Source organism: Ptychodera flava, chromosome 10 (assembly GCF_041260155.1).
Source record: "Ptychodera flava strain L36383 chromosome 10, AS_Pfla_20210202, whole genome shotgun sequence".
Lineage (NCBI taxonomy): Eukaryota > Metazoa > Hemichordata > Enteropneusta > Ptychoderidae > Ptychodera > Ptychodera flava.
In genome coordinates, this window is record NC_091937.1 from 15,183,315 (window position 1) to 15,211,016 (window position 27,702).

At 36.9% G+C, this 27,702-nt stretch overlaps 3 protein-coding genes and 1 long non-coding RNA gene across 4 annotated transcripts; all 4 read right to left on the bottom strand.

Moving 5' to 3' along the window:
* Positions 1 to 1,498: 1,498 nt before the first annotated feature.
* Positions 1,499 to 2,551, bottom strand: LOC139141515 (NLR family CARD domain-containing protein 3-like). Its single transcript, XM_070711108.1, has one exon. It carries the CDS (start codon positions 2,549 to 2,551, stop codon positions 1,499 to 1,501), a length of 1,053 nt encoding a protein of 350 aa, XP_070567209.1.
* A 416-nt stretch (positions 2,552 to 2,967) lies between these two features.
* On the bottom strand, positions 2,968 to 6,542 carry LOC139142085 (internalin I-like). The gene is made up of 2 exons (XM_070711899.1): positions 6,436 to 6,542; positions 2,968 to 5,806 (listed from the first exon to the last, which is right to left on the bottom strand). Exon 2 carries the CDS (start codon positions 5,623 to 5,625, stop codon positions 2,968 to 2,970), a length of 2,658 nt encoding a protein of 885 aa, XP_070568000.1. The 5' UTR covers positions 5,626 to 5,806; positions 6,436 to 6,542.
* Positions 6,543 to 6,544: 2 nt separating this feature from the next.
* On the bottom strand, positions 6,545 to 19,265 carry LOC139142087 (uncharacterized). Its single transcript, XR_011554295.1, has 5 exons — positions 18,814 to 19,265; positions 17,912 to 17,965; positions 14,409 to 15,621; positions 7,165 to 7,254; positions 6,545 to 6,911 (listed from the first exon to the last, which is right to left on the bottom strand). It is a non-coding gene; the product is annotated as an uncharacterized lncRNA (long non-coding RNA).
* Positions 19,266 to 23,451: 4,186 nt separating this feature from the next.
* LOC139141516 (protein NLRC3-like) lies at positions 23,452 to 27,700 on the bottom strand. The gene is made up of 3 exons (XM_070711109.1): positions 27,338 to 27,700; positions 25,157 to 26,341; positions 23,452 to 23,460 (listed from the first exon to the last, which is right to left on the bottom strand). Exons 1-3 carry the CDS (start codon positions 27,698 to 27,700, stop codon positions 23,452 to 23,454), a joined length of 1,557 nt encoding a protein of 518 aa, XP_070567210.1.
* Between the last annotated feature and the right edge of the window lie 2 nt (positions 27,701 to 27,702).

Sequence of the window (27,702 nt, forward strand, 5' to 3'; positions counted from 1 at the left end):
AAAACAGGAATGGCAGCCATTTTGAATTACAAATATTGCAAAATGATGTGTAATTTGTTTTGCTAGTTCAAAACTTTGCAAGGTGACCCTATTTTTTTATTGGGAATGTTAAAAAAAGGAGAAGTTTGAGCAAATTTGAAGTCTTCACTTTCAAGGCACATACTTCCTTAATTAATGAAAAAGTAATACAAAGGACAAGGGTACTGAAAAGTTACCAAGTTTACATCTTCTCTTTACCCTTGCATGAACATGGAAATTTCATGCACTCTAGTGTGAAAAACACAAGACAGGCACTGGTGATAACAACGGTCTCTCACATATATCTTTCAATATCATAATATTTCACCAATAAAGCACACCCATCAACGTTATATACCACTTAATTTTGACCAAATCGAGTGATATGCTGTTGCTGGATGTGATTCACTGCTATTATATCATAACTGTATAGTGAAATTCTGGTATGGAACATCAAAAACGGATTTTTGCTCAAGCTGAGGGCTCATGCGTGTGCCAGCAATGGGTATAGCGGAATCAATATACACCAGCAGGTTCTTTTTGCATCTCGACCAATCAGATCGCTGTATTAGCACCATCAATATACTGGTATGATATAAATTTTTGATATCAGAGTTGAGAATATAGAAATCTGTTGCTATCAAAATGCAATTAAAACATGAAAATATTACGAAAAACAAAACAGTATGAATAAGTTTCTAAAATTCTTCCAAAACTTGATACTGCAATGATATCACATTGTTAGTCCTACATCTGTGACAAGTTGGGATAAGTACATACACTATATTAAATATAAATTCTCTACATAGAGTACTTAGTCTTAGAACCACAACTTCCAGCATATCTCCAGTAAATCTCTAAGCCTTTGTCGGCTGAATCAGTTGACCTGGATTCTTAGCTCTACAGGTTTCGATGATTACATTCAATAAATTTAAATATTTCAAAACATGGAATGTTCAGAGTCAATTAACCTTTGTAATCAACAATGCTGACAACAAATTTATCATTCACAATGGTAAGCAACAGTAAAAAATGTAAAACATAAACAAATAGTGTGTTCTAGATAACAATGACTTACCTACAGAATGAGTACAGAAACACGAATAGATTTTGTTTTTGCTACTCAAAACAAACACCTACAACAATCAGGGTTCTCCCTTATGCGTATAATGGTGAATGGCCTTGATTACCAACCATCACCTTTATCACTCATATGAGAGTTATGATAGTTGATCAGCAAATATAATTTCTATCTCTTAATTTCCGTTACGACTTTCTCTAAAATCAATCTCTTCTCTTACTCGGTCAAGATTCTTTGACCTAATCAACCTCTGAACAAGTCAAGTCTCTATATCATTATGGCTAAGATCAAGGTTTATTGATCTTTTGCTCCATTCTATTTCTCGGTTCAAACTGTCTGCACCAGAAACACCAATTTTATTATGACTGAGGAAAAGATGAGTAAGATTGGTCAGTATCTCTATGATTTTACTGAGACTTTCAGCTCCCTTGTTACTATATTGTTGTGACTGAGGTCAAGTTTTGTCAATTCATTCATTCTGCTCACTGCTTTACTCAGCTTCTGCTCCGAATCCCCAATCCCATTGTTGCTGAGGTTCAGACGCGACAGGCAATACCAACCTGCTGTGAAACTCTCACTGAAAACCACTGCTCCAGTGTCACTGATCTCATTATTGCTAAGATCAAGATCTGTTAGCTTGCACTTGTACATTCTCTTAATCCCTTCACCCAAATGACCTGCACCTGTCGGACCTATTTGATTATGACTGAGATTAACATGTGTTAGTTCCCCTATCCGCTCCATCCCAACACTCAAACACTCAGCACCATAGTCGGCTATAGAGTTATTGCTGAGATTAAGGTGCTGTAACTTCACCATTTTTTCAATTCCATAGGTCAAACTGGCAGCACCTAAGTCATCTATGTTATTGTTGCTAAGGTCAAGGTGTCTCAACTCTTCCCAATTCACACCTTCGATATTAAATCTTTCAACTCCAAAATTACTGATCTGATTATGACTGAGATCAAGGTGGTTCATACTGTGCATTGCTATCATCAAACTTTCCTTGCCAGATTCATTAATACTATTGTGACTCAGATCAAGGTATGTGAGTACACAGGGCAACATTCTCCTAAAACCTTCACTCAAACTGACTAAACCATCATCACCTATCTTATTATGTCCAAGATTAAAATGCTCCAGTTTTGATATTGTGCCCATTCCTTCATTTAAACTCTTTGCACCTTTGTTACCTATTTCATTGTGACTGAGATCAAGGTATGTTACATTCTGCATCCACATCTTTGCTTGACCTAAATATCCAGCGCCACGGTCAGTTATGTTATTATAACTGAGATCAAGCTGTTCAAGATTAGACATCTCCTGTAGACCCAGACTTAAACTTTTGGTACCTCTGTCATCTATTCTGTTGTGGCTGAGATCAAGGGACTCAATGTTTAAGGTCCCTGTTTGCAATTCTGTGCTCAAGGTACGTACAACATACTGTTCCATGTCATTAAAACTGAGATCCACATGACAAAGTTCTGGAAGATGCTTTATCCCACTAAATAACTTCTGTACTTGTGGATTTCGAAGACCTGTTGTACTAAGTTTGATCTTAGTGATTTCGCAAACTTCCTCACAGAATTTCAATTGATCTACTAGAAGCCAATCTGAATCAAGATCTACATCTTCTGAATAAGATGGCACTTGATCTTTGATGTGGGGTAAAACATCTGATAGATCAGTAAGATTGTGTGCTACATTTATGTCTAGTTCTCTTTCGTGCTGACATTTAAATTTATACAGTATGCAAATTCCTCGTATGCTAATACCTGTGTCACTGAAGTCAGCTGACTCTAAATTTTTAAGCGACTTAAGGCTAACAACTATTTCTTTAAGATCCTTATCTCCTATTTCATTAAATTTCAAATATTGCTTACAGCTTGGAGAAGTCTCAGGTCAGAAAACATTATTTGTTTATCCACTTTGGTAAGCGTGGCAGGAACCTCAATATTGAGTGTCGTCACTCTGGAAATTATCTCTATAACAAACATCAGATCTTTGCTGTTCAACATTACCGGTATATTACTCTTTTCAACATCAGGGAATTCTAACATGTCTGATAACTGATCTCTTACATATTTATACAGACATGAAAAATTATGACTGACATCAATTTTTGACTGCATGTCATATTTTGTAATATCATTAAGTAGTGTATGTACACCGAAGGTACCAAACCTATTTGACCCTAAATTCAAATGTTTGATGTTTTGGAAATTATCAAGTAGCTTCCCTACATCTGAAACATCTGTTATGTTATTGTTGCTGAAATCACAATATTGGATTGTTGGTGGCAATGTTTGTAATATATCTTTCAAGGGACTCTGCATTTCATTATGGCTCATGTTAATGTCTGTAAGCTTTTGACAATGTTTGAATGACACATCATTTATCCTTTCTATGGAATTATGACTGACATTTACAGACACTACTGAATCTGGAATATTTATACTAATGTTTTCCAGATCACTACCAGACAGTTTGTTGTAACTTAAATCTAGCTTTTCTAAATATGTGAGATGTTTTATGCTTTCTCCTCTAAATGCTTTACAAATATTACTTCTACAAATACTCAGATTTGTAAGTGACGGTTGGATACTGAGGAAAATCTTGTTTATGAAAGGCATGGCTAAAGTCTGTCCTGAAAGTGAAGGGTCATCACTGATGGAGAAGTCTTCAAGAAACTTTGTATCTACCTGGATTTCCCTGATATCAAAATGTGTCATGTTCTTCAGATGATGTAAACTGGCTATTAAAAGTTCAAGTTCATTAAGTGTCATTGATTTGTTACAATGACATATTAAGTGTTTTGTCTTTGTAAACAGACATAGACTGTCACAAAACTTTTCAAAACGACTATGAGGGACCTTACTGGTATCAAGCTTTGTAACAGTGTCTAGAGATCTCTGAAGCTGGTGGAAATCAACAAGTGTTTTAATTTCATTACTGCTAACATCTGGTACATCACCCTGATCACAAGCCACTTTAAGTATGTCACTAAGACCTTCTCCAACACCATTGCCATCTATGATCACTTCCATGTAATCTTTTATCGGTAACAAAGCAGCACATCCTACACTTCCAATATTATTGTTTTTCAAATCCAGATGTCTCAGATATGGCATTGATGATGTAGCTTTGACTATCATTTCACAATCATGAAATGATAATTCATTTTCAGCTAGACCAAACATGGAAATGCTGAGTTTGGGCTTAACATTTGCCATGCACTCCAGTATTTTGCTGGACACTGGACCAATCTTTACAAGATCCAATCTTTCTAACAGTGGCATCCACTCCAATGCTTGAACTAACATTTCTACAAAACACTGATCAACATGATCAATTGTAGATATTGCTGTCACTTTTACTGACTGTATGTCAGGAATATAACAGTGAGCAGATTCTGATTTGTTGTGAAAACACTTCAAAATTGGCAAGGCTCTCAGTAATTTCACAAAGGAAATAAATTCATGTTGATCTCTGACAACAATAGACAGCTCATCTGTTGTTTTGGCCTCTGATAAAAATTTGTCAATGCATTCTTTAAACTCTGAGGAAAAAGTACTTATTTCCTTCTCTGAATGTATGACAACTTCTTGAATGATGGAAGTATTTTGTATAACAGCAGCAAAGGCATGCAAACTTTGATTTGAAACAGTCGTACAATTTGACAAATCCAAAATTTGTTGCCCAACCATGACTTCTACATCATTCACAAGCTCAGATGCACAATTTGACTCTAACAGACAATATCCAAGTCTTTCCAGACATACATTGACATCATCTTTCTTCATCAAAAGACGCTGTGTGTATTCTTTCAACAATGCAATTTCTGCATGGTCTCTTAATATGCCTGGTATGTAAAAGTACAAATATGGCAACATTTTCTGGAGGAAATTAAACATCTTATCTTCCATTAACTGATCTAAACATTTGCCACCTGACTTTATATCAGCACATACATAACATGCAATGATATAGGCATAAACAAACAAACTATTAAAACAATAATAATCTCCACAGTTCTCCACCATACCATGCAATTCAGTACCTATAATACCAGAGTCAAACCATGATGTGGATAATTTACCTATACTCTCCTCAGAAATATTGTCATACAGAAGCTTTCCAATTTCTTGAAATCTTTCCTGTAAAGAAGACCATGCCCTGTCTTTATCAAGGTCATGTTCTTTACATTTTATCTGGTACTGGTACATGATAGCATACTGAGTTGCCTTGGTTACAGTTGGAGGTAGAGAATACAGGTTCTCTTTCTGATGCCAGTAAGACACAAAGGCAGGATAGAAAAATTTCTCCTGTCTAAGCATGTTGAACACTGGATGAAATCTCAGTTGTTCTATCAAATACATTGCATGGTGGATGTTTGGTACATTGTCAAGTACATATCTTTCCCAGTTATTGTAGACAGGGCATCGGTACATGACAGATTTTGGAGTTGGTTTTGCCCACAATACGTGATAAGAAAACCTGTTCTCTTTGTGTTGCCAATAAGACATAAAAGCTGGGTAGAAAAATTCCTCCTGTCTGAATGTGTTGAACACTGGATTAAATCTACATTGTTCTATCAAATACCTTGCATAGTGGATGTTTGGAAATCGGCAAGTACCAATCTTTTCCAGATATCAAAGACTTGTAGTGGGTGCTTGGTTTTCTCTGATGGAGAAGGAACGCTCATTCCTGAAAGAAAGAAAATGCAACCCAAGATACTGCTGTTAAAATACCTCTGTGTTGATGAATCCATCCTGAATCACATATTGTTTCTGAAAATGCAAATTGTGAAAATGTAAAGACAAAGTTCAAAGTGATACCATTGCAAATGTATATATTCAAGGCAATAGGTTAAAGTAAGAATTTGAATTGACCATGGTACAAACAAAACCAGGTGCCCAAAATGCGAAAAGAAATATGTGTATTTCTATACGCGTTCATACACATTTGGTTTGTTTGCACCAGCATCACGTGATCTCTTGAGCGTACTGAGTCTGCAGAACACCATGTGTCCATTTTATTCCAGAGTACAACCATTAGTTTAAATAGTTTAAACAAATGAACAGAATGTTGAAGAAACATTACAAGGTGCTAAAGCAGTGATTATCTATTATTCCGTACAATTGGCCTTAGTTTGTCTGTTATATATTCATACTAGATGTGACTGACAGAATGTTGTCCCATCTTTAGAGGGAAATATTAATCCATTCAATGGTGTTCTAAAGATGAAATCCCCACTTCATGTAGCGTAAATGGGTTTCCTCAAGTACACTATTACTATAATATTGTACTTGCACAATTACAACAGCTGTTCTCACCTTTCATGATCTGCTTGACTTCATTGAACTCTGTCTCACTTATCTTCAGAACAATCCGGACAGTAAATCCTGCCTCTTCAGCCTTGGCTTGTATTTCAGGTGATATCAGAATTCTAGTCAGTGTCTTCTCAACTTTCCCAGATTTATATTTCTCCAAGAAATATTCCATATCTTCCACTGAAAGGTAACTCAGAATGAAACGCAATGACTCATCAACGTATTCTTCCAAATTGGCCTTATGTTTGTTAAAAGCACTATTCAGCATTTGGATCTTTATCTCCGCCTGAGGGTCACCCGACATTATTAGTTCTACTGTCGAATCAAATACTTTTTCAGATGCCGTTTGTATCTTCTTCAGTGTTTCCGGCTTCATCCTCTTTCTCTTTCGTTCTATCTCCCTTTGTCTCCTTCTTTCATGTCATCAAGATTCATCACCTCTTTCTCCTCAATAAAGACACCCACATCTGCCTTGACATCTATAAAAAAGAATAATTGTCAACAAATAAATGCATTGCTGAATTATTCCTTTTATTAATTCAACTATAATGATGTTAGCATTTAGTGTTGAAATTTCTTGAGAAATTGCATGGTTGCTACATTGTGAGCCTGACAATAACGCTGATTATATTGGAGAGATATTGATAATACATACTGGTATGAACATGCAACTTCACAGTCTCCTTCAGATACAATTCTCTCTGATACTTCTTTGATTTTCATTTCACTTACATGGTCGCTTATTCCCTTTTGCCTCTGCTTGTGGGGCTGGTTGTTGCTGAGTGATAGCTTCACCAGGAACTGAGTGGCTGACTCCTGCACCTGTATGGATCAATTTAAGTCTTGTTAGACAGTAAGTTAGATATGCTGAGGTTATAAATCCTTATTTGGTATTATTATTATTACATGCTAAAACAAGTCATCGTTGATAAACAGTCCCCACTTGTTAATAGTCTGTGCTCTCCCTGGCCTTTCGAAATTGTTAGTAAATTTACGAATTGGGTTCAAAAAATATTAGTAAGCAGAAATTATGTTATTCTGAACCCACCAACTTTCACCAAGCACTTCTGGTACTCAATAGATGATTTTAAGGGGATAGAAATTATGAATGATTTCATTATAGGCAAAAGAAAATGAAAAATCCCTCTTTAATTTTTTTGACAATTAACACTCATATTTTGATACGCATCATAGTTTCAAAAGATTTATTGAATAACACAGTACATCATAGGTCATGATGCTTGTAACATTGAAATTTCTTCCTTGTCTCAATAAAGTGTGTAATTTTGGTCAATGGCCAATGAATGTTATTCAATTACTCTATCTTTATTACACAACATAACATGTTCCAGTATATTGAGACACAAATCATAACTCCCTTTGTGTGTGTAGTCAGTGGTTGATGATTATATATATTAATTTATGAAGCGGTCATTAATATTATCAAATTATCAGTGTTTGCACAAGTTTTAGATGCTGGAAAATCTGTCCCCTGTTTTTCATATTTGGAAAGCTCTGTTACTTTGAAAGTATGCACGTCATCCATAGGTACTAGGTGTTGCCACTATTGCTGCAGTCATTATGCCATGTTCATCTCTAAAATTCTTTTTAAACAACCACTGATCAGAACATCTGGCAGTCTGTGGTTTCGCACAAATGTTGTCTCATCTCAATCAAACTTAAGTACGCAAACTGAGACTGGTGATCCTGCTAATGTTTTCTTAGAGACAGTTACATTTTTAAAACGTTGCAGATGATCGTCATTTATTTTTTTGTCTGGATAAACTTTTTGGTCATGGGACTGTGCACAGCATTTTCTCCGGATCATAGAAAACTATCAGTATTCATAACATTTGCTGAGACAGTTTTTTGTAAAATATTTTGAAGGAAACCTATTAAAATTGGCAAGCTGACTGAAAAATTCAATTTGCAGATCGTCAAATGACAAATCTATGACATCTAAGATTTCCGGCTCGCTTCCACCTCCATGCACAGAAAAACACTTTGCAGTACATATTCAACCATGCGCGGTCCGGACTGCAGTTCTGCTGTAGTTCGACTGTCTTTCAGGCTGACTGTTCTTGATCTCTTCTAGCTCGGCGGTTTCATTGTTTCGTATTTTTTTCATATCAGTTGCCGTTTTTATGCCCAACTTTCTTTCCCAACTGGATACTATCAATCCAAAGTATTTGTAACTGCCCGCTTCCCTCGATCCGCTTCAACAGTCCATTCGGAAAGTTGACAGCATGTGAGTGTTTGGGTGTCTCGAAACTACCGTAATGGGGTGGTAATGCATGACACACCACAAGGTTTACACACCACTATGAGATTACAAGACCCGGGGATCTTGAAACCTTTTCGCGCATGCTCATGTTATCACAGGTCAAAGTCCAAAGCCAGCTATCACCATGTGTCGATGCGCCGATGATAGGGGCAGCGTAGGTTTTGAAAGACGATATATGACAGTATTCCCCCGGAATTAACAATCTTGACCGAAAAACAGGCTTCAAAAATAACAAAATCGTTCGTAAATGGCCGATCGGGCATTCATTTTTTTTCGTAAATTTTCATTTTTGTTCGTAATTTACGAAATTTACGAGCGACAGCGAGAGCACAGTAGGTACTTTAATAACAAGTCCTCAGAGAGGATAGAGACCTCTTTATTAATTAGGTCTCGTCATAAAAATATCTTGATACAGATGGCGCTCAATGGCCAAGAATGAGTTCCATGGTGATGAAAACATAAAACCAATGTAGGCTGCCATCCTAATTACAAAAGGTCATTAAATGAGTCAACTAGGAATTAATCAACTAACACTAACAGATTATCACCGGTACCATATTTCATAAAGTTTGATGCAGTATTTACAACACTATGAGATCAACATCTGTATCAAGTTTCATCAAATTTGACGCAGTATTTGTGGATATATCACTCTAGTTAGGAAAGTTCATTACATATGCAATTACAAATTAATTAAAATGACACTGATGAATGTCTTTTTCATTGTTAAAGCAATGTGAGTTTAACATCTGTACCAAGTTTCATGAAATTTGATGCAGTATTTCTTGACATATCAGCCTAATTACGAAACTTCAGTAATTGACATGATACTGCTACATGCCGTGAAACAAATTGACATGCATATGTATGAAATAGGTCAATATCCTTATACCAACTTTGAATGATACTGGTGGAAAGATGTGTGAGTTATGGCTCTATACATAAAAAATCGTAACTAAATGGCCGCCATGCAGCCATATTTGATTTAACTGTCTAAAAAATCAACATGCATATGTATGACATAAGTCAATGTCCACGTACCAACTTTGAATAAAATCGGTTGAGACTTGCAAGAGATATGGCTGTCGACATAAAAAATACCATAACAAAATGGCCATCATGTGGCAATACTGTCCATGTTTAACTGATAATATTCAAGAAAGAAAGGGTGACATACTGACTATTAATATTAGCTTTTGGGCAAAGTCAGGTACAATCTGATTAAAATCAGATGTAGAGTACGGCGACGTCTTTACTTACGCGGTATTCTCTTGTTGTCGCCTCTCACTACATCTGACCAACTCCCATAGGTCTCGTTCAAATCTCACGCTCTGAAGCAACCAATCGGTTTGCATGTTACGCGATCGCGAGGACGAGTTTGTCGATGTGACAAGTACAACAACACGATGCACTTTCAAATTTCAGTCTAGAAATTTGTGGCCGCTTGGCTGTATTGTACACATTATACTGGAGTGTATAAGTACAGTAGAGCTGAGCAGCCAAAGCTGTGCACTGGGCGCTGCTCACTGCACTGTATGTCTCAAAAGTAGCCCTGCGTACGATGTTGTGTGTTCCCGCGTACATGTATATACGGCCTATATGCTGACTCTCATAGGCGGAATACACAGCAACTGCGGTCCCGATTTTGACCGCGCACGAAAAACTGCCTTTTCTAACTACTGTCGGCTGAAATCAACTCGATTCCAATGTATGCCTACCTGTTATGTAAGTCATTTCCCCCCACACTCATCATGACCTGAGTTCAATTACATGTAGTCTAGAACATTCTCAAGGTCACTGCCCTTAATGACCTCACAACCTTGAATTCAATTAGTCATATTTGGAATGTTCTAGAAATTTAATTAGTTGTGTAAGAGAGATAATTTTAGAACAGTAATTAGCATGTCAATAAAAGTTCCAGATTGTTCTTATATGCCTTTATGTAAGCACATGGGTATAAAAGGGACGTGCACAGCTTCCAGTCAGACTTTTGGGATCGTGTCTCTTGTGTGTTACTAAACTCCAGCAGTAGTCATTCTCAAGACTTTTCAAGACCTTCACTGCCAACGCTGGATTTATACTGTGGACTTTGTGCAACTTCAAGCCTGCAAGCCAAAGGACTGTTCATTCATCCGACAGACTGTTACAACTCTGAGACTGGAGCTTTGCCGTCCCAGCTGAGATAAGTAGTCTGTACACTTTTAAAGCTTGTACTCTATCCCTGACTTAGCGATTAGTTTTATTTTCGTAATAAATTTTGTTTTAAACGGAAACTGCTGAGTTCACCCTTTTGTTCGTTTTCTCTGCACGTAACACTACCCGAATCACTAAATCGCTCACAGACTGCAAAAAATTTGCTCTCATGACGTTCTAACCATAGTTTACCAGTGATTCACGTTCATGGGTCCAGAGGCCAGCCATATCTTGCAAGAGCGTATCTAGTGACATTATCTGATGAGTTATTCGGCCAAAAGATGTTAGAAAAGATAGTTTTTGTGCGCATCCAAATCGGGGAACAGATGTCGCCATGTATACCTATGACAGAGTCAGCAGAGCTGTGGTGGGAGGCCGTATACGCCAGGAACACACAGCATCGTACACAGGGCTAGTCTCAAAGGCTGTCTGCATGCTTTCCGCTTGTACAGTTACTAATAAAAGCAATATTTCAACATTAAAATTACAGACAGGTGATTTTAAAATTCGCCGTACGCCTGTGTTTACAATGGGGTGGATGGCTCGGTTACACACTTTGATGCAATCTTGTTTTTCGCGCATCTTCTGGCGCATATACATGCTTGCGAGTCGATTCATACCTATTGTTATCTGTAAGACGCCTTTTGATAGGTCGGCTGTTTTGGCCAGAGCGCGAGATTTTAACACGACCTTTTATGGGAGTTGGTCAGATGTAGTGAGAGGCGACAGCAAGAGAATACTGTATAAGCATAAGTAGACGTCGCCGTACTCTACATCTGATTTTAATCAGATTGAGTCAGGCATAAAGTCAACAATCAATGTGCCAGGGAAGAGTCAATCATTTAAATTTGGTTTGGTCCTTGCTGAAAGCCCATCAATAAACATTTATGGTCAGCATTAGCCAATTATTCTTATTACAGTTCTGAAATCAAAGAGCATCCCAAGTTCTGATGGAAATTGAGTATGTGAGCGACAGGTTGTGATTATGTTATGAATTTTCTCAGATTGTCTCAAGTCAGTACATGAGTAGTTCCTCAGTTCTTGATTTTCGACCACTTTCCGCCTTTTTCTACCTCTTTGCATATTTATGAGACTAACAAGTTCATTTTAACAATGGCACATCTACACCACATATGGCATAACTACACCAAAAAATACCGTCAAGGACAGTGTGCTCACATTCGGTTTGAATTGGTAAATTCAAGAAATATTTAAACCAGAAAAACAAGAATGACAAAAGCAAATAAGGTCTGCAACTTAGGTACTGGAGGTATCTTTAGGAACATGCATATCAACTTCTATAGCAATGGGACAAGCAGATCCTACATACATAAAGCAAATGTCAACAAAAAAATTAGCCAGAGAAGCTTGACAAAAAGAAAAGGTGGGAGAGTGGGGAAAAAAATAAAGAGTGGGAAAAAATGTACAAGGGATCTGGTAAAAGTAATGCTACCTCATCAATCTTCTAGCCCCTACCCCCTCCTGAATATCAAATGTTCCACCCCTTAAGACCAGCTGGCAGGAAATGTATTTACAACCTTGGGGATGTTTTAATTAATGCTATGAGTGCTACCATTGAGTGTAAACAACACTTTAATCAGTTACAGATAGTGAAATGCCTTCCACTGTGTGGGGATTATGACATCTGGAATTATCCTGGATCCAAATTTCTCATCAGTTCTTGTGTGTCTTACATGCAAAAGTTGCAAAAATTGGTTCGCAATGAAAAAATTTACCTCAACTTTGTTTTCTGGATCAAATTTTACTACAAATTGATATTAAATATGACAAAATTATGTTCACAGCCTTCGAAACTCTCTCACAACATATCCTGGGTTGGTGTAGGTCATTTAAGGTCACAAACTGAGAAAATTACCTAAAATATAAAAATTTGGGGGTTTCCCAACACTTTGAGCTGAAAATTTATCTAATAACATCCCTCGGGACTTTTGTACCAAATTACAAAGCTATCAGACAAGTAATTTTGAAAACAAGTTTTCTTGACCAAAAATGACAAAATTGTCTTAAAAAATACAAATTTGTATATTTCAGGACAATTTCCACATATCTAACTATTGTCATCCCTGGACATCTGTACACCAAATATAAAAGCTGTCTGTCCAGGGGCTTTAAAAAGAAAATATTTTTTAAGATTTTTTGACCAAAAAATGACAATATTTCCAATTTTGTCGTAATTTCAACAATTAGAAGGGTAACACCCTTGCAAACATCCAATCCAAATTTGAGAGCAATCGGGCTAGCCGTTTCAGGAAAGAATAAATTTTACTTAAAATGAGAAAAATAACACAAAAAATTCAGCAAAAATACAAAATTCGAGATATCTTCACAATATTCATAAAACTGATTGTGATCAACCTGAGGAACCTTTATACCAAATATAAAGCTATCAGATCAGCAGTTTTTGAATAAAAAAAATTTTTGACCAAAAATTTGGAAAATTGCCCCAAAATTACAAATATGAAAATTTCAATTCAATTTGTATACACTCTTGACTAGAATGTGGTCATCCTGAGGAACATGTATACCAACTTTCAAAGCAATCAGATGAGTGGTTTCAGAGAAAAACATTTTTTGACTAAAAACTGAAAAAATTACCCAAAAATGAAAACATGCAAATTTCATCCAAAATTTTTTAATTTAGAATACCTAAAGGAACCTGCACACCAAGTTTCAACCCAATCTGACCAACGGTTACAGAGTTTTAGCAATTTGCAGGGTTTTTCCTTTTTTCCCCTCATTTGCATATTTTTGATACTGACAAGTTCATTTGAACAAATTCACATCTCCACTCCTATGTGCACCTGTACGCCAAATACTAAGACAGTAGGTTCTGCGGTTTGAGTGTTTTTGACGTGGGCGGACATACATACATTCATACATACATACGTACATACATACATACAGACATGCAAATCGGATGCAAATGAACTGATTCAGTTTATACGATAACCTCACATTGGTATACCAAATGTGAGCTAAAAATACAAAATTTTCCATCACCTGAAAAGTGTTGAATGCGTACACTACATGTGTCTAGTGAAAGACAGACATGGCATCAATGCTTTTACCCTTTTCTTGCCAAGTCAATATTTCCCCATCAGGTCAAGTTGGTTAAAAATAGTAAAGCAAAACATTGTCCCATATGGTGTACTTTAAAAAAGACTTGAAGATTTGAAGATCCCTGAAGACAGAGATACTGTAAACATGATTTTTACAGACTAAAGCTGCTATAACAAACCAAGTCAAGTCGGTGGACAATACATGGTTTGGCTCAATAGTGCTTTTTACTGACTTGGCTGATGGGGAAGTGATACTTTCTTGCAGGAAAAGGGATATATGTGTCAAATTATCTATCATTCATTAGTGCAAGGTTGAAGTCAAAATATCACAATCTCACCCTATGATAACAACAAAAAGCCTCATACATGCACAGTAGTGTACAAAATTATAGTATAATAAGATTATCTATATATCTTACCAGGTTCCAATGTCCCATGTGGTGATGTTGGCATCGTCACAAAATATGAGAAGAACAGTCCAGACGTCCTTGAGATTTCTGTGTCATCTTGGTAGCTTTGCTTCAAACCTCTTTGCTACTTTCATTTTAACCTCAGCATTTTTATCCAATAACACATTTGTAATCTTCTTACACAGGTCATTTTCACAAGTGCTGTCATACAGTAGAGATTCTTCATACTCTGGACACAGGATTGTGATCAGATCGCCCACAGAAGATCTCCTTGGAGCTAAAACTGGCAAACCAGCAGCAATACATTCCAAACCCTGCATTCCATACAGCTCATCAGGAGGTATAACACAGAGATAACTTTGCAGTAATTCTTCGCTCAACTCCTCTTGAGAGCCATATGGGGGGTTTATGTTTAGAATTAAATGTGAACATTTTGAAAAATTGGTCAACTTCGAGTCTATTAGCTCACAGTTCTGCGGAATGTTTGTCCGGACATGCCAACATGGCAGATTTGTTGGTTTTAATTGATTGATTAAGGTAACAGCTTGACCAATTGCAGAGGCCAAAGTTTTGTTGAACTCACAATCAATCCGAGATCCAACAGTTGACAATACTTGTTTTATTGGTATAGGCTCTTCATCAATACTGATGTTTAAGTCAAAGAAAAATTTGTCTGGTCTTGGAAGATACAGTTCATGTTTAATACTATCTCCCTTTGGTCTGTATCGCAATGAAAAATGATTAAAGGCATTTTTGCCAACAGAATACCACATCTGCTTTTGCGGCTTCTTCCACATGATTTTCACTCAGAGATGCTTGAATGCCATGATTTATGAGAACAACCTTGGCATTTGGGAAGAATCGATCCTTCAAGATGAAAGCAGCAGCACTGGTCACTGGGAAATGTCCAACAATGGTTTGTACATTCTGGAGCTGATACACTTGAGTGAAATAAGTCTCCGGTGAAAGTAGCCATTTGAGTTCTGCTTTTTCATCCTTTAGTGTATTTTCAACATGTTTATCCAAACGCGGAATTATTATGTTGACCTTGTTACGTCCGTCTAGTTCTTTTGCATCATGCACTCTTAGCACCATGCAGTTAGTTGGAATTTTTCTCTCTTCTGCTAATCTGCAAGCAAGTTGGCAGTTGAGGGCAGCCATCGGGTTACCTACCCTGTCCCACTCTTCAGCAACAAACAGTGCAGCCATTTTGATGCAGTATCTGAAATTAAATGGAAAGTAGATGAATTTCTTGGTGTACAGCTGAAACTGTGATATTACGTTTGGTATATCTGACAAAGTGATATTTCAATGACGATAAATTTGTCATATACCTGATGGCGTGTTTCAGCCCCTGTTTGTTGAATGTATCAGGATATGTATAACATGGGGAGCTATTGGGATCAGTCTGGAAATGTCTGCCTGTATTTCAATATGACGTGGTGTCCATATATTTGGATATCTTACAGTAAGCAACGCAACCTAGGCTGAGCATTTCCATTTGAAAATAGTGGTCTTACGATCAAAGTCAAAGTCAAAGTAAATACAGTGGTCGTGGAACTTTGTCTTGTAGTCCAACTTTCCATTCTAGATCAGAAATCACTATTTTTTCCAATCACGGTATGCACTGGTCAATTTGAGAACAATATGTGGAAAAAAATAAATATCAAAATAATTGACGTCCTTGGTGAAAACTGGTGCTCAAAGACTTCATATCGGTAGATTTGCTTACCCCTGCACCGTTTTCATGAAATGTGGAGTGATGTATCTGACTGTATTAGATGACATTTTAGCTCTCTATGCAACTAACAAAAATAAGCCAACAAGTTTAAGGGACAAAGTCGCGTTCTTTTCAGCATTTCTCTTTATTTTTTTGCTTGACATGAAAAGTTATTTGTTATGTTTGACAACTTGAAACACGCTTAAAGTCTGGTTAACTCTACACAACCTCTACTCTGCTTGCAACCAGACAAGATTACAAATCATTGAAAATATTTTAGTGTCTATAAAAATATCAAGCTCACAACTCACACCAACCACGGGCCATTTTGAGACAAAATATCCCCAACTTGTGTGAGAAATCTTATCCCAAATCCTTTTGATGTGGGATTCCCTTAGTCATTATCATATACCCATTCCGATATTGCTCCATCCTGGTGATGTGTTCCATAAAATATCAGCCGTGATATTTTATGGTAAATGTCAGGATATGCACGACAGACATCCTCAGATTTGGCCTGTTCCCAAACTACATTTGCAATCTGATAGTAAACAAAGTAAACAAACAAGATAGCTGCTGCTCTCCACCAACGATGCATTGTTGCCGACATAAAAATTTTAGGAACAAGTATATTTCAGGTAGATACGGGAATTACGTGTGGAATCATGTAATGTCCTCTTGTACTTATTCTGTTAAATTTCTAGTAATATTTTAGACAAGCTCCAGTGAATATTTTCTTTTCGCACAGCATTGTCAACCTCAAAACAGGTAGTGAGTGCATGGCGTGAGAGTGATGTCACGCACACAACACCTGTTGACACGGCAACTCTCAGTGTAAACAAACAAAATGGCCGCCTCTCTCTGCTCCTTATGACGATGGAGTGCAACCAAAATGGAGGTCAGTTTTTGATTGGTAATGATTGTACTAACATACATGTATCGGGAGTACTAGCATTTCAACTAAAACGTTTTTCCCGTATGACTATCTTTAAATCCTGATATCTTTGCTCTTGGTATTCATTGAGATATTGAGGATTTGTCACACGTCATGTTGACTTCATATTGTTTCCGAATGAAGCCTGTTTATACAAATATTTCCATAATTATGCATTTATCTATCTTAAAGGCAGAATAAAAGTAAAGCCTCAAAATTTAAGGTTTTTCCTATCATTTGTAATATTCTGGGCAATGGGTACTATACTAGCATTACCCAATATCGCCTGTTCCTTGCATTGCATCAGCAATCATGTCATTTGTGCTGCATCACACTTGACTTCGCCTCATGTCTGATGCAGCACAAATGACACTCATACTGATACGACACTGAAACAGGCAATATTGGATATTATATCCTACCAGTATATTGATGGTGCAAATACAGTGATCTGATTGGTCAAGACGCGAAAAGAACGGTGGTATATTGGCGATATACCATGGCTGGCATATGCATGAGCTCTCAGCTTGAGCAAAAATCCTTTTTTGATGTTCCACGCCAGAATTTCAATACTGTTATGATATAATAGCAAAAATCACACCCAGCGACGGTATACCACTCGATTTTGACCAGTTCACTTCATATATGCACTCGCTATCGCTCATGCATATATGTCATGAACTGGTCAAAATCTCGTTGTATAACGTCGCTGGGTGTGATTTATTGCTTAAATAAGCTATAAATATCACCCAGGATGTCTGTGGTTTTACATTTTGGCATATTGTCATATTCAAAATGAGAGAGACAAACACCGTTGTATAATATGATCAACTAGTTATGAAAGTGTAGAAATCTTACCAGGATGTTGGGGTTGTTTCCTTGGTGATGGCTTCAATGTGTAGGCATGATGTTCTAAAAGGAAAAAAATGTCTAATGGTCACTTAGATATTCTTAGCAAAGGTTTAGCTCAATTCTCTTGACTAATTTGTACTGTCTCTATGATTATATATAGGTCTGTATGTTAAAGAGCATAAATGTTCACTCAAACTATCACTACATTGAGATAAATGGCATCAAACAACATCATCAATGACACTAGTCTCCTTTAACAAATTTTAAAAGCTATTGGGAAAACTAGAGAAGTGTACAATATTAAATTATCAAAATCACTTCTGATTTTGAAAATATCATAAAAGAGGTTTCAGTCTCAGAGAAGAATATTGCTCAGCCAAAAATGGTATGATTGGCTCAAAACATTTTATCATCAGACTTCAGTTCAACAAATCTGAGCACATAGTGGATAGTCAACCTTAAACCAGATTGCTGTCCGACCCAAATATCCAGGCCAAACCTCGAACTACTGTACTGCAGCTAATATGCAGCAGGCTATGGCCTGGCAGTACCCCCCCCCCCCCCCCCCCCCCCCCACACACACACAGACACAGGTGGTACTGGTAGCGTCCCTTTCCTGTTTGCGGCAATTAGTTGTTTCCATTCGATCCTGCTCTAAAATCGGAACTGCGTAAACAGTAGCATCATATTCCTTGTTATTGAATCATTGTGCGAAACAACAAGGATAGGCCAAAGTCCTCAATACAAATAGCCAGGGCCAGTTTGCAAAAACACTTCCGCCACAGCCTTGTCACTCGAAGTACTACATATGAGTACTATGAGCAAATTGCACACAGTTTTTGGGCTGAAAACTTTCCCTAAAATGTGAACTACAAAAAACGACGGGGTGGATAATGTCATGTACCTACCGCTTCACGAGGAAGTAGAACTTGTTCCCGGGAGCTTGTTACTCAGCGCAAGCGTTCATTTCTTGCAGTTTGGTGAAAAATTGCGCCCTCTTTACCAACAGATCATAGCCTTTTACAAACCATTTACTCGGAGTGCAGCATAGCATGTGTGGAAACACTTCTCAATTATGTATCTTTGCAATCTTTATCTTTTAAAACTTTACATACATCAATAATGTACGATACTTGTCAATTGACATTTCGTAAGATAGATTCCGATGGAGAGAAGTAACGCACTGTACGGAAACTCTCGAATGAGGTCGCAAATTTGTCCTCACTTGACCCCAATATTTATATTTACACAAAATGGCCGGTCGCCCGACTGTGGTAATGCCATGGTCTAGCTATTTTACTCGGTTGTTGTTGTATACAGTGTTCCTGGTATTCACATGACAACTAGCTCTGCGTGTCATAGCCCTGCAAACCGTTCTGTGTGTTCCCGGCGTTACACAGTCTCCCACGATATGGTATAACGCCGGGAACACAGCACGGTACGCAGGGCCATGCCATGGCAATGGCAGGACTGTGTGTTACCGGCGTTATACGGCCTCCATGTAGTGGGAGGCGGTATAACGCCGTAACACGGAGCCCTGCCATGCAGAGCTAGGCTTTGCTATAGCTTAGCTCTGCATGGCAGAGCTGTCACCGGCGTTATACGGCCTCCCACCACAGCCTAGCCCTGCGTACAGGTCTGTGTGTTCCCGGCGTTATACGGCCGTATAACGCCGGGAACACACAGACCTGTACGGGCTAACCACATCCCTGCTGACTCTCACAGGAAATAACGGCGGGCGCGGTCCTAATTTATTTATTTATTTATTTATTCGGAAATCCTACGGGATCAAGTCCCATTTACAGGTTACTCAAAAGCTCAAAAGAAAACGGTAAAAAAAACACTGAACAAGCCAGCACCAAACAAAAAGTATTTACAAAACTAAAATCAAGTGTAGGATACACACAGACAAAAAACAAAGCAAACAAATCAACAAGAACAGCCATTAAAATATAACATGTCTAATGTCAGACTTAAATGAATCATTAAAAATCATGATTATTACGAAACAATTCATTAAAATTACTCATACATCTGTTAAGAGGAGAAAATTTAAAAACATTCATACGGCTACGAGGTGGTCTGAATGTGGGACAGGTGCGCAAAAGTTTGCCAGGTGCATTAAAGCATAGCTTTGATAAAACATCTAGTAAATTATAAACTCCAGTTGCACACTTGTGTATAAACATCATATCAAGATAACAGCGACGTTTCTCCAAAGTTGGTAAGTTAAACAAGGTACAGAGAGCTTCATACTGGTTAGCATGATATGAAATATGTGTTTTGAAAACACAAATATTTTATGAATTTGTTACGATTGTAATTTTAAAGTAAAAGTATAACAGGGAATATGTACAATTTTGTTGAACTCATAACGAACGTTCACTGGGATAAACAATGTCACACGGTACAACGTGGAGGGTCTTTTCTTTTGTTTACTGGAGTATTACTACTGGTAGTTCTTTTATTACCTCAAGTATCATTGCCAAGGTGTAATTAACGAACAATGCCACTACCGGTCAGATGAACATGAACAAAGATGTTTACTGACATTGACATTGATACTGGTACTCGAATGGACAATTAAGCTAAAACAATGAAGTATGACACCGATATGGCTACATCGCGGTGGTCATCATTTAATTGACTTCGGCATGAAACAATGGCTCATACATACATAATCAAATTCTGGCTCCACAAGTCTTGACCATGGAGCGGTAGTAACTATTATTTTTAGAAGTCGGCATTTGTCAAAAGAATGGCATCAGATTATAAATATTAAAAAGCGTTAGTTGAGATGCCAACTCAGCAGAATAATTCTGAATATTTAGAAACTTCTTTCCAATCAAGTACTTGTATTTTATCTTTTACCCAATCAAGTTTCTTTAATACTTTTTAGCCAATGTACAGTCACTTCCTGTAATGTATTTTACATGTTCAGGTTACGCCCTGAAAAATTGTCTATTAATGTGAAGTTTTGAGAAATAAGAGCATGACTTTCTGGTCGGTCAAGCTGACAGCGTTTGCAATAAACATCGTCCACTTCAACTTACGACGCCTCTGTGTAGTAGCATCTTGTGTTACCTCTCAGCGAGTTAATTTCCCAGCTGAAGTCTTCAACCGTTAAAATAGCTGGCAACAAATTTACGTTGAACATTTTCAAGTAATTCCACATCTGATTTTTGATTTTTTTTTTCCTAATGTGGACTAAGCACGGAAAACTACTCTTTTCTAACTATTTTTGGCCGAAATCAGCTTGAGTCCGCTGTGTGCCTACCAGTAAAGTCAACCGCTCACAGACCGCAAAAGAAAATTGCTCTCGTGACGTCCCAAACCGTTAGTTCACTAGCGATTAACGGTGGAAGGGTCCAGTGACCGGCAGGTACCAGTCAACTCGCACCTTTTCAAACCCGCCCAGAACCAACTCGCCCGATTCCAACTCGCCCGGTGCCAACTCGCCCGATACTATTTTACAATTTTATGAGTACCTGGTACGTGTAAAAACTTTTTATTTCCAACAACAAATATTTCTGCAGGCTTGAAATATGTGCCAACACGGAAAGTATTTATTTACGAATTTCACGTTTTGCAAATCTCTTGAAAGAATAAATTTCGTTCGGCTTCTTTACGTATAGGGAAAGTTACTGTAGTTACTGGCTCACGCCTTTAGGAACAGCAGGACCGTCTTTCACGAGTTACTGGCCCGACGTGAAAATAGCATCGGGTTTGCGTACATGGAATCTACAACTACATCTCAAACAATGGGCGAGTTGGCATTGCAATATTGGGCGAGTTGGTTCTGGGCGGGTTGGAAAAGGTGCAAGTTGACTGTAATTCGTGGTCGGCCATTGAAAGCAGAGAGAGAAAATTCCTTCCACAGAAAATGGCTGAAAGTCAAACGGAAGTTTACTTTGAATTTAACTGATACAGTGAAAATAACTTCCAATGTTAATACATTTGTGTTTTTTGGAATGTAGTTCTATTGTTCATGTGCAATAAAGAATAACTAAATGGATGTTATAAAGTATTATGAGTGGTCGATTTTTAGAATGTTATTTAAGCTTCCAATCAAAGCAAGTACAGTACTTTCCCTATAGTCAATCCATGTCTGATCCAAATAAATATTGCATCATAAAATTGCTTCAGTGTCCCATTGAATGGAGAAAGGCTGTTACCTTTGAAAATATTTTCATTATATTCTTTGTCCTACAAAACAAGTGTTCTCATCCTTCTCCTTAAAGTATGTGTAGCTGGAAAGTATTAATCTTTTAAACACAGTGCGTATAGTATGCCATGTTGACAGATGAATTCTGGTCTGGACAAAAATTCAGACACTGCACACATTATGGGCGCATTACCAAGATGGACACTAAGCTTGTCAGTTGGATTTTTGCAGAAGATTCAGAAATGTTATTTCCAGACAGGCCAAACACTTGGAAAATACTATGAAAATTACATAGCAGGATGGCTGTTTGGAGAACATATCAAGAAGGAAATGCAAGAAATGAACAGTAGAATGTACCGTCTTATGAACAAAATACATTGGAAGCTAAGAATTCATGACATCAAACATTTTTTTTCAATATTCTCTTACTCATCTTCCACGCCACACACACACTTATACACAAGCACACAATCTCTCTCTCTCTCTCTCTCTCTCTCTCTCTCTCTCTCTCTCTCTCTCATCCAGTATCCTAGACAATGTTGAAATATGCATGTTTTGAAATTTGTATCGCAAGCATTGTTGTAACATCAGGGTGACTAAAATCAAAACTGAAATTAAAATATCAATATTAATGGAAAAGATTTTTTTAATATCAAAAACTTGAATATTAAGTTGTTCACTTGGTTAACAGAGCAATGAACTACAAAAATAGTTCATATATAGAGTAAGAGTACTAAATAGTTACAAAATATGTACAGCTTCTGCTCACCCTTGCATGAACATAGACGATTTTAATGCACAGGAGTATGGAAAAGTACTGAAAATGCACTTGAAAAAGAGTTTCTCACAAATATACATGTATACAAATAGAACACAACTGTCTTATATAGGATCATTAAGTGTTGACATGATAAAGAAAATAGAATCTGTTGTTGTTATCAAAATAACACTTAAGAAAGGGAAGACATTAAAAAACTAGTACCATAAAAGAAATGTTTCAAAAATTCTACCCAATTTGATATATTCAAACAAAATGGTACTATTCTAAGTGCTACAACTTGGACATTTTGGGATAAGTATTTGAAACTTTGGGTAAGTACAAGTATACGCAGTATAGCTTACTTAACTTCTTTATAAAGTACCAGTCACATTTTCTAAATGTCACGCTTTGGTCATCAGCTGAGTCAAGTGGCGTATATTCCTAGCAAAAACTGGTAAAAATGACTAACATCTATAAATCTACACATTTAAAAACATGGGATATTCTGAGTCTACCAACTTAATCTTTGTAATTGACAATGCTGACAACAGATTTATCATTCATATTGGTGATCAACAGGTCAACAATATAAACAAATCAACATGAAGAAATGATTTTGGGTCAATCTACCTACAAGTGGAGTAAAGAAACAAGAACAGAGTTTGCATATTGATTTGGCTTTCAATAACAAAAAGCTGTCATCACAAAGCTAAGCAGTGAAAAGGGCAGAAAAACCTATCTACCCTGACATTGTCTTGGTTTGTACTTCAGATTTTATAGTAAAATACTTTGGTTTAGAAAGCAGCAAAAGAAAAAAAATAATTCACATGGCATACATTCTTAAAATGTACAAAAAAGTTGCAGATTCTGTTCACCCTTGCATGTGGGTATGGTTATTCATACATGACAATAACAAAGTTACTATAGAAAGAGACCTTTGTAACACATGCACTCATAACAAAGTAGGATAAAAACTATTACCCGGTACATAGAATATTATGAGCTGAAATGACAAAGGAAAAGGAATCTCTTGCCAGTATTAAGACAAAAACTCAATAAGAAGAAGGTTATAAAAATTTTGTATAATAAAATTCTCTACACTTTGACAGATTCTAATCACATGACAATAAGCTATTCAAAAAGGTAGGATAGTGATAATTATAGGATACTGGGTAAGTAAATCTTACATCTAGTACTTATATACAGAGAATTGTCATTCATAAAAATAAAAGCCTTCTCTATCATTTCTTAACACATGTCTACATGCTTCAAATGTCGGCATTATTTATAAATACATGTATTGTTATTGTTTGACCTACACTTCTATGAAGAAAGTGAATACAAATTGACATACAATGTGTAAAGCATTAAAGTTTGACAGCCTTCAAATCTGATTTCAGACTTATCAAAGCTAATACGTACAGCTCTATATCCTAGCATCAACTTCAAAGACACTGACTTGATTGTCTCATTGATGAATCAAAAGTAGCCACTGTGCCAGTGTAGTACCTAGCCAATCTTTCGAACTCAAAACTACCAGTACTGAACAGTACATAGTTTAAAGTTTGAAATAAGGGCTAGATACAAGCATAGACAAAATAAGTTATAGTTGTTATTAATCCAAACAAAATCACTTTGTTTTACTAACCAGTTAACTGCATAAGACAAAACATAATCTTCATTTTGATATTCTAGATTATAAAATACTCAAAATTTGATATAAGCAATGGGTTATAGTTCATTCTACATATTCGCTGCACATATGTCACTGACACAACGATTGAGCAATGGCTGTTTATTGTGATTTCTATTGATTTAGCTTATTTTGGTTCAGCTGCTCCTACAATGAACAAGTCCCTCAATTATATAACTTAGGATTTGTGTAATGGAAATCAGCAGACATACCGTGCTAAGTTTCCATGTCTCTCCTGACGACTTTGTACAAAGTCATCAGTTCTCTGTGACTTGGACATATGATTCTTTCATGACCCTTGACATTTTGAAAACCTGTCAACCAGTCAAGTTTCAATATCATTATTAGCTAAGGTCAATGTGTATGGTTTTCTTGCTCCATTCTATTTCTCGGTTCAGACTGTCTGCACCAGAAACACCAATGTTATTATGACTGAGGAAAAGATGAGTAAGATTGGTCAGTATCTCTATGATTTTACTGAGACTTTCAGCTCCCATGTTACCTATATTGATATGATAGGTCAAGTTGTGTCAACTGATTCATTGTCTTCACTGCTTCACACAGACTCTCTGCTCCAGAGTCACCAATTTTATTGTTGCTAAGGTTAAGGTATACCAGGTCATATAAAATTACCTGATCGCTATGTTCTGGGAAACTCTTACAAAACCTTGTAGCCCCAGTGTCACTGATCTCATTCTTACTCAGATCTAAATGTGTCAGCTGGTACATTGTCTTAATCCCTTCACCTAAATGGCCTGCACCTGTTGGACCTATCTGATTGTGACTGAGATTAACATGTGTCAGTTCCTCTATCCGCTCCATACCAACACTCAAACACTCAGCACCATAGTCAGCTATAGAGTTATTGCTAAGATTAAGGTGCTGTAACTTCATCATCTTTTCAATTCCATAGCTCAAATGTAAACTGGCAGCATATAAGTAACCTATGTTATTCTTGCTAAGGTCAAGATGTCTCAACTCTTCCCAAGACATATCTTCAATATTGAAACTTTCCACTCCAAAAGCAATTATCTGATTATTACTGAGATCAACGTGACAAATACGGTGCATTGCCATCATTAAAATCTTTATGTCAGATTCACTAATCTTATTGTTACTCAGATCAAGGTATGTAAGAACACAGGGTGTCATTCTCCTAAAGCCTTCACTCAAACTGACAACACCATCATCACCTATCCTATTATGTCCAAGATCCAAATGCCTCAGTTGTGATATTTTCCCCATTCCTTCACCTAGACTCTGTGCACCTTTGTCACCTATTGAATTGTGGCTCAGATCAAGGTAGGTTACATTCTGCATCCAAATCTGTGCTTGACCTAAATACCCAGCACCACGGTCAGTTATGTTATTATAACTGAGATTAAGTTGAGTAAGCTCATACATTTCCCTTATACCTGCACTCAGCATTTTGGTACCACTGTCACCTATGCTATTATGGCTGAGATCAAGATACTGGAGTTTCAAATGCTTTTTTTCAAATGCCAAACTTAAAGCAAATGCCCCATAATCTTTAATGTCATTGAAACTAAGATCCACATGACGAAGGCTTGGAAGGTTACTCATTCCAATACATATCCTCCCTCCCAGTGAACTTCCAAGATATCTATAACTCAAATTGACATCAGTGATTTCACAAAGTTCCTTCCAGAATTTCAACTTATTGACTAGAAGCTCATCTGAATCAAGATTTACATCTTCTGAATATGACTTCAGTTGATCTTTGATGTAGGGTAATATGGCCGATAGATCAGTAAGGTTTTGTCCTACATTGATGTATGGTTTTGTTTTGTGCTGATGCTGGAATTCAAACAACGTGCAAATTCCTCTTATGCTAATACCTGTGAGGCTGAAGTCAGCATATTCTAAATTTTCCAGAAAATTCAGGCTATCAAGTGTACTTTCAAGATCTTCATCTCTTATTTTATTGATACTAAAATGTTTTGCCGATCGAAAAAGTCTCACATCAAGCGACATAATTTGTCCTTCCACTTTGGTAGATTCAGCAGGAAGCTTTATATGAAGTGTTGTAATTTTGGAAATCATCTCCAAAAAAATCTTTATTTTTTTGTGATTTAAGGTAATTGTACCTTTTTTTAGATCAGGTAGTTCATACTCTTTTGAGGATGAATTTTTGATAAGTCTGTACAGATGAGAAAAATTATGACTGACATCAATTTTTGACCACATGTCAAATTTTGTAATTTCGCGTAGTGTATGAACTCCAAAGGCACCAAAACTATTTGACCCTAAATTCAAATTCTCAATACTTGTGAAGTTGTCCATCAGCTCTCCCACTCCTGAAACATCTGTAATATCATTGTTGCTGAAATCACAACGTTGGACTGTTGATGGCAAAGTAAGCAATACATCTTTCAATGAACTCTGTATTTCATTATAACTCATGTCAATATCTGTCAGCTTTTCACAGTGTTTGAATGACACTTCATCTACCCTGTCTATGGAATTATGACTGACATTTACAGAAATTATCATGGCTGGAATATTCACACTAAACTTACTTAAATCACTGCCTGTTAGTTTGTTATGACTTAGATCTACATGTACTAAATTTGTTAGGTACTTCAGACTGGCAATTAAATGTTGAAGTTCTTTAAGTGTTGGTGAATACTTACTCAAACACATGTCTTTTGTCTTAGTAAACATACAAAGACTGTCACAAAACTTTTCAGAACAACCTTGAGGGACAGTACTGGTATCAAGCTTTGTCACAATTTCAAGAGATCTCTGAAGCTGGTGGAAATCACTAAGTGTTTGAATTTCATTATTGCTAACATCTGGTACATCACTCTGATCACAAGCCACTTTAAGTATGTCAGTAAGACCTTCTCCAACACCATTACCATCTATGATCACTTCCATGTAATCTTTTATCGGTAACAAAGCAGCACATCCTGCACTTCCTATTTTATTGTTTTTCAAATCCAGATGTCTCAGATATGGCATTGATGATGTAGCTTTGACTATCATTTCACAATCATGAAACGATAATTCATTTTCAGCCAGACCAAAAATGGCAATACTGAGTTTGGGCTTGACATTTGCCATGCACTTCAGTATGTTGCTGGACACTGCACCAACTTTTACAAGATCCAGCCTTTCTAGTAATGGCATCCATTCCAATGCTTGAACTAACATTT

Excerpts from the sequence above, each read along its gene's own strand:
- LOC139142085 (XM_070711899.1), bottom strand. The coding sequence starts at position 5,625 with ATGTCTTATTGGCAACACAAAGAGAACAGGTTTTCTTATCACGTATTG.
- LOC139141515 (XM_070711108.1), bottom strand. The coding sequence starts at position 2,551 with ATGGAACAGTATGTTGTACGTACCTTGAGCACAGAATTGCAAACAGGG.
- LOC139141516 (XM_070711109.1), bottom strand. The coding sequence starts at position 27,700 with ATGTTAGTTCAAGCATTGGAATGGATGCCATTACTAGAAAGGCTGGAT. Across the intron at positions 26,342-27,337 it reads ATCAGAGTGATGTACCAGAT|CATCAGCACAAAACAAAACC; the intron begins GTTAGCAATAAT and ends TTTGAATTCCAG.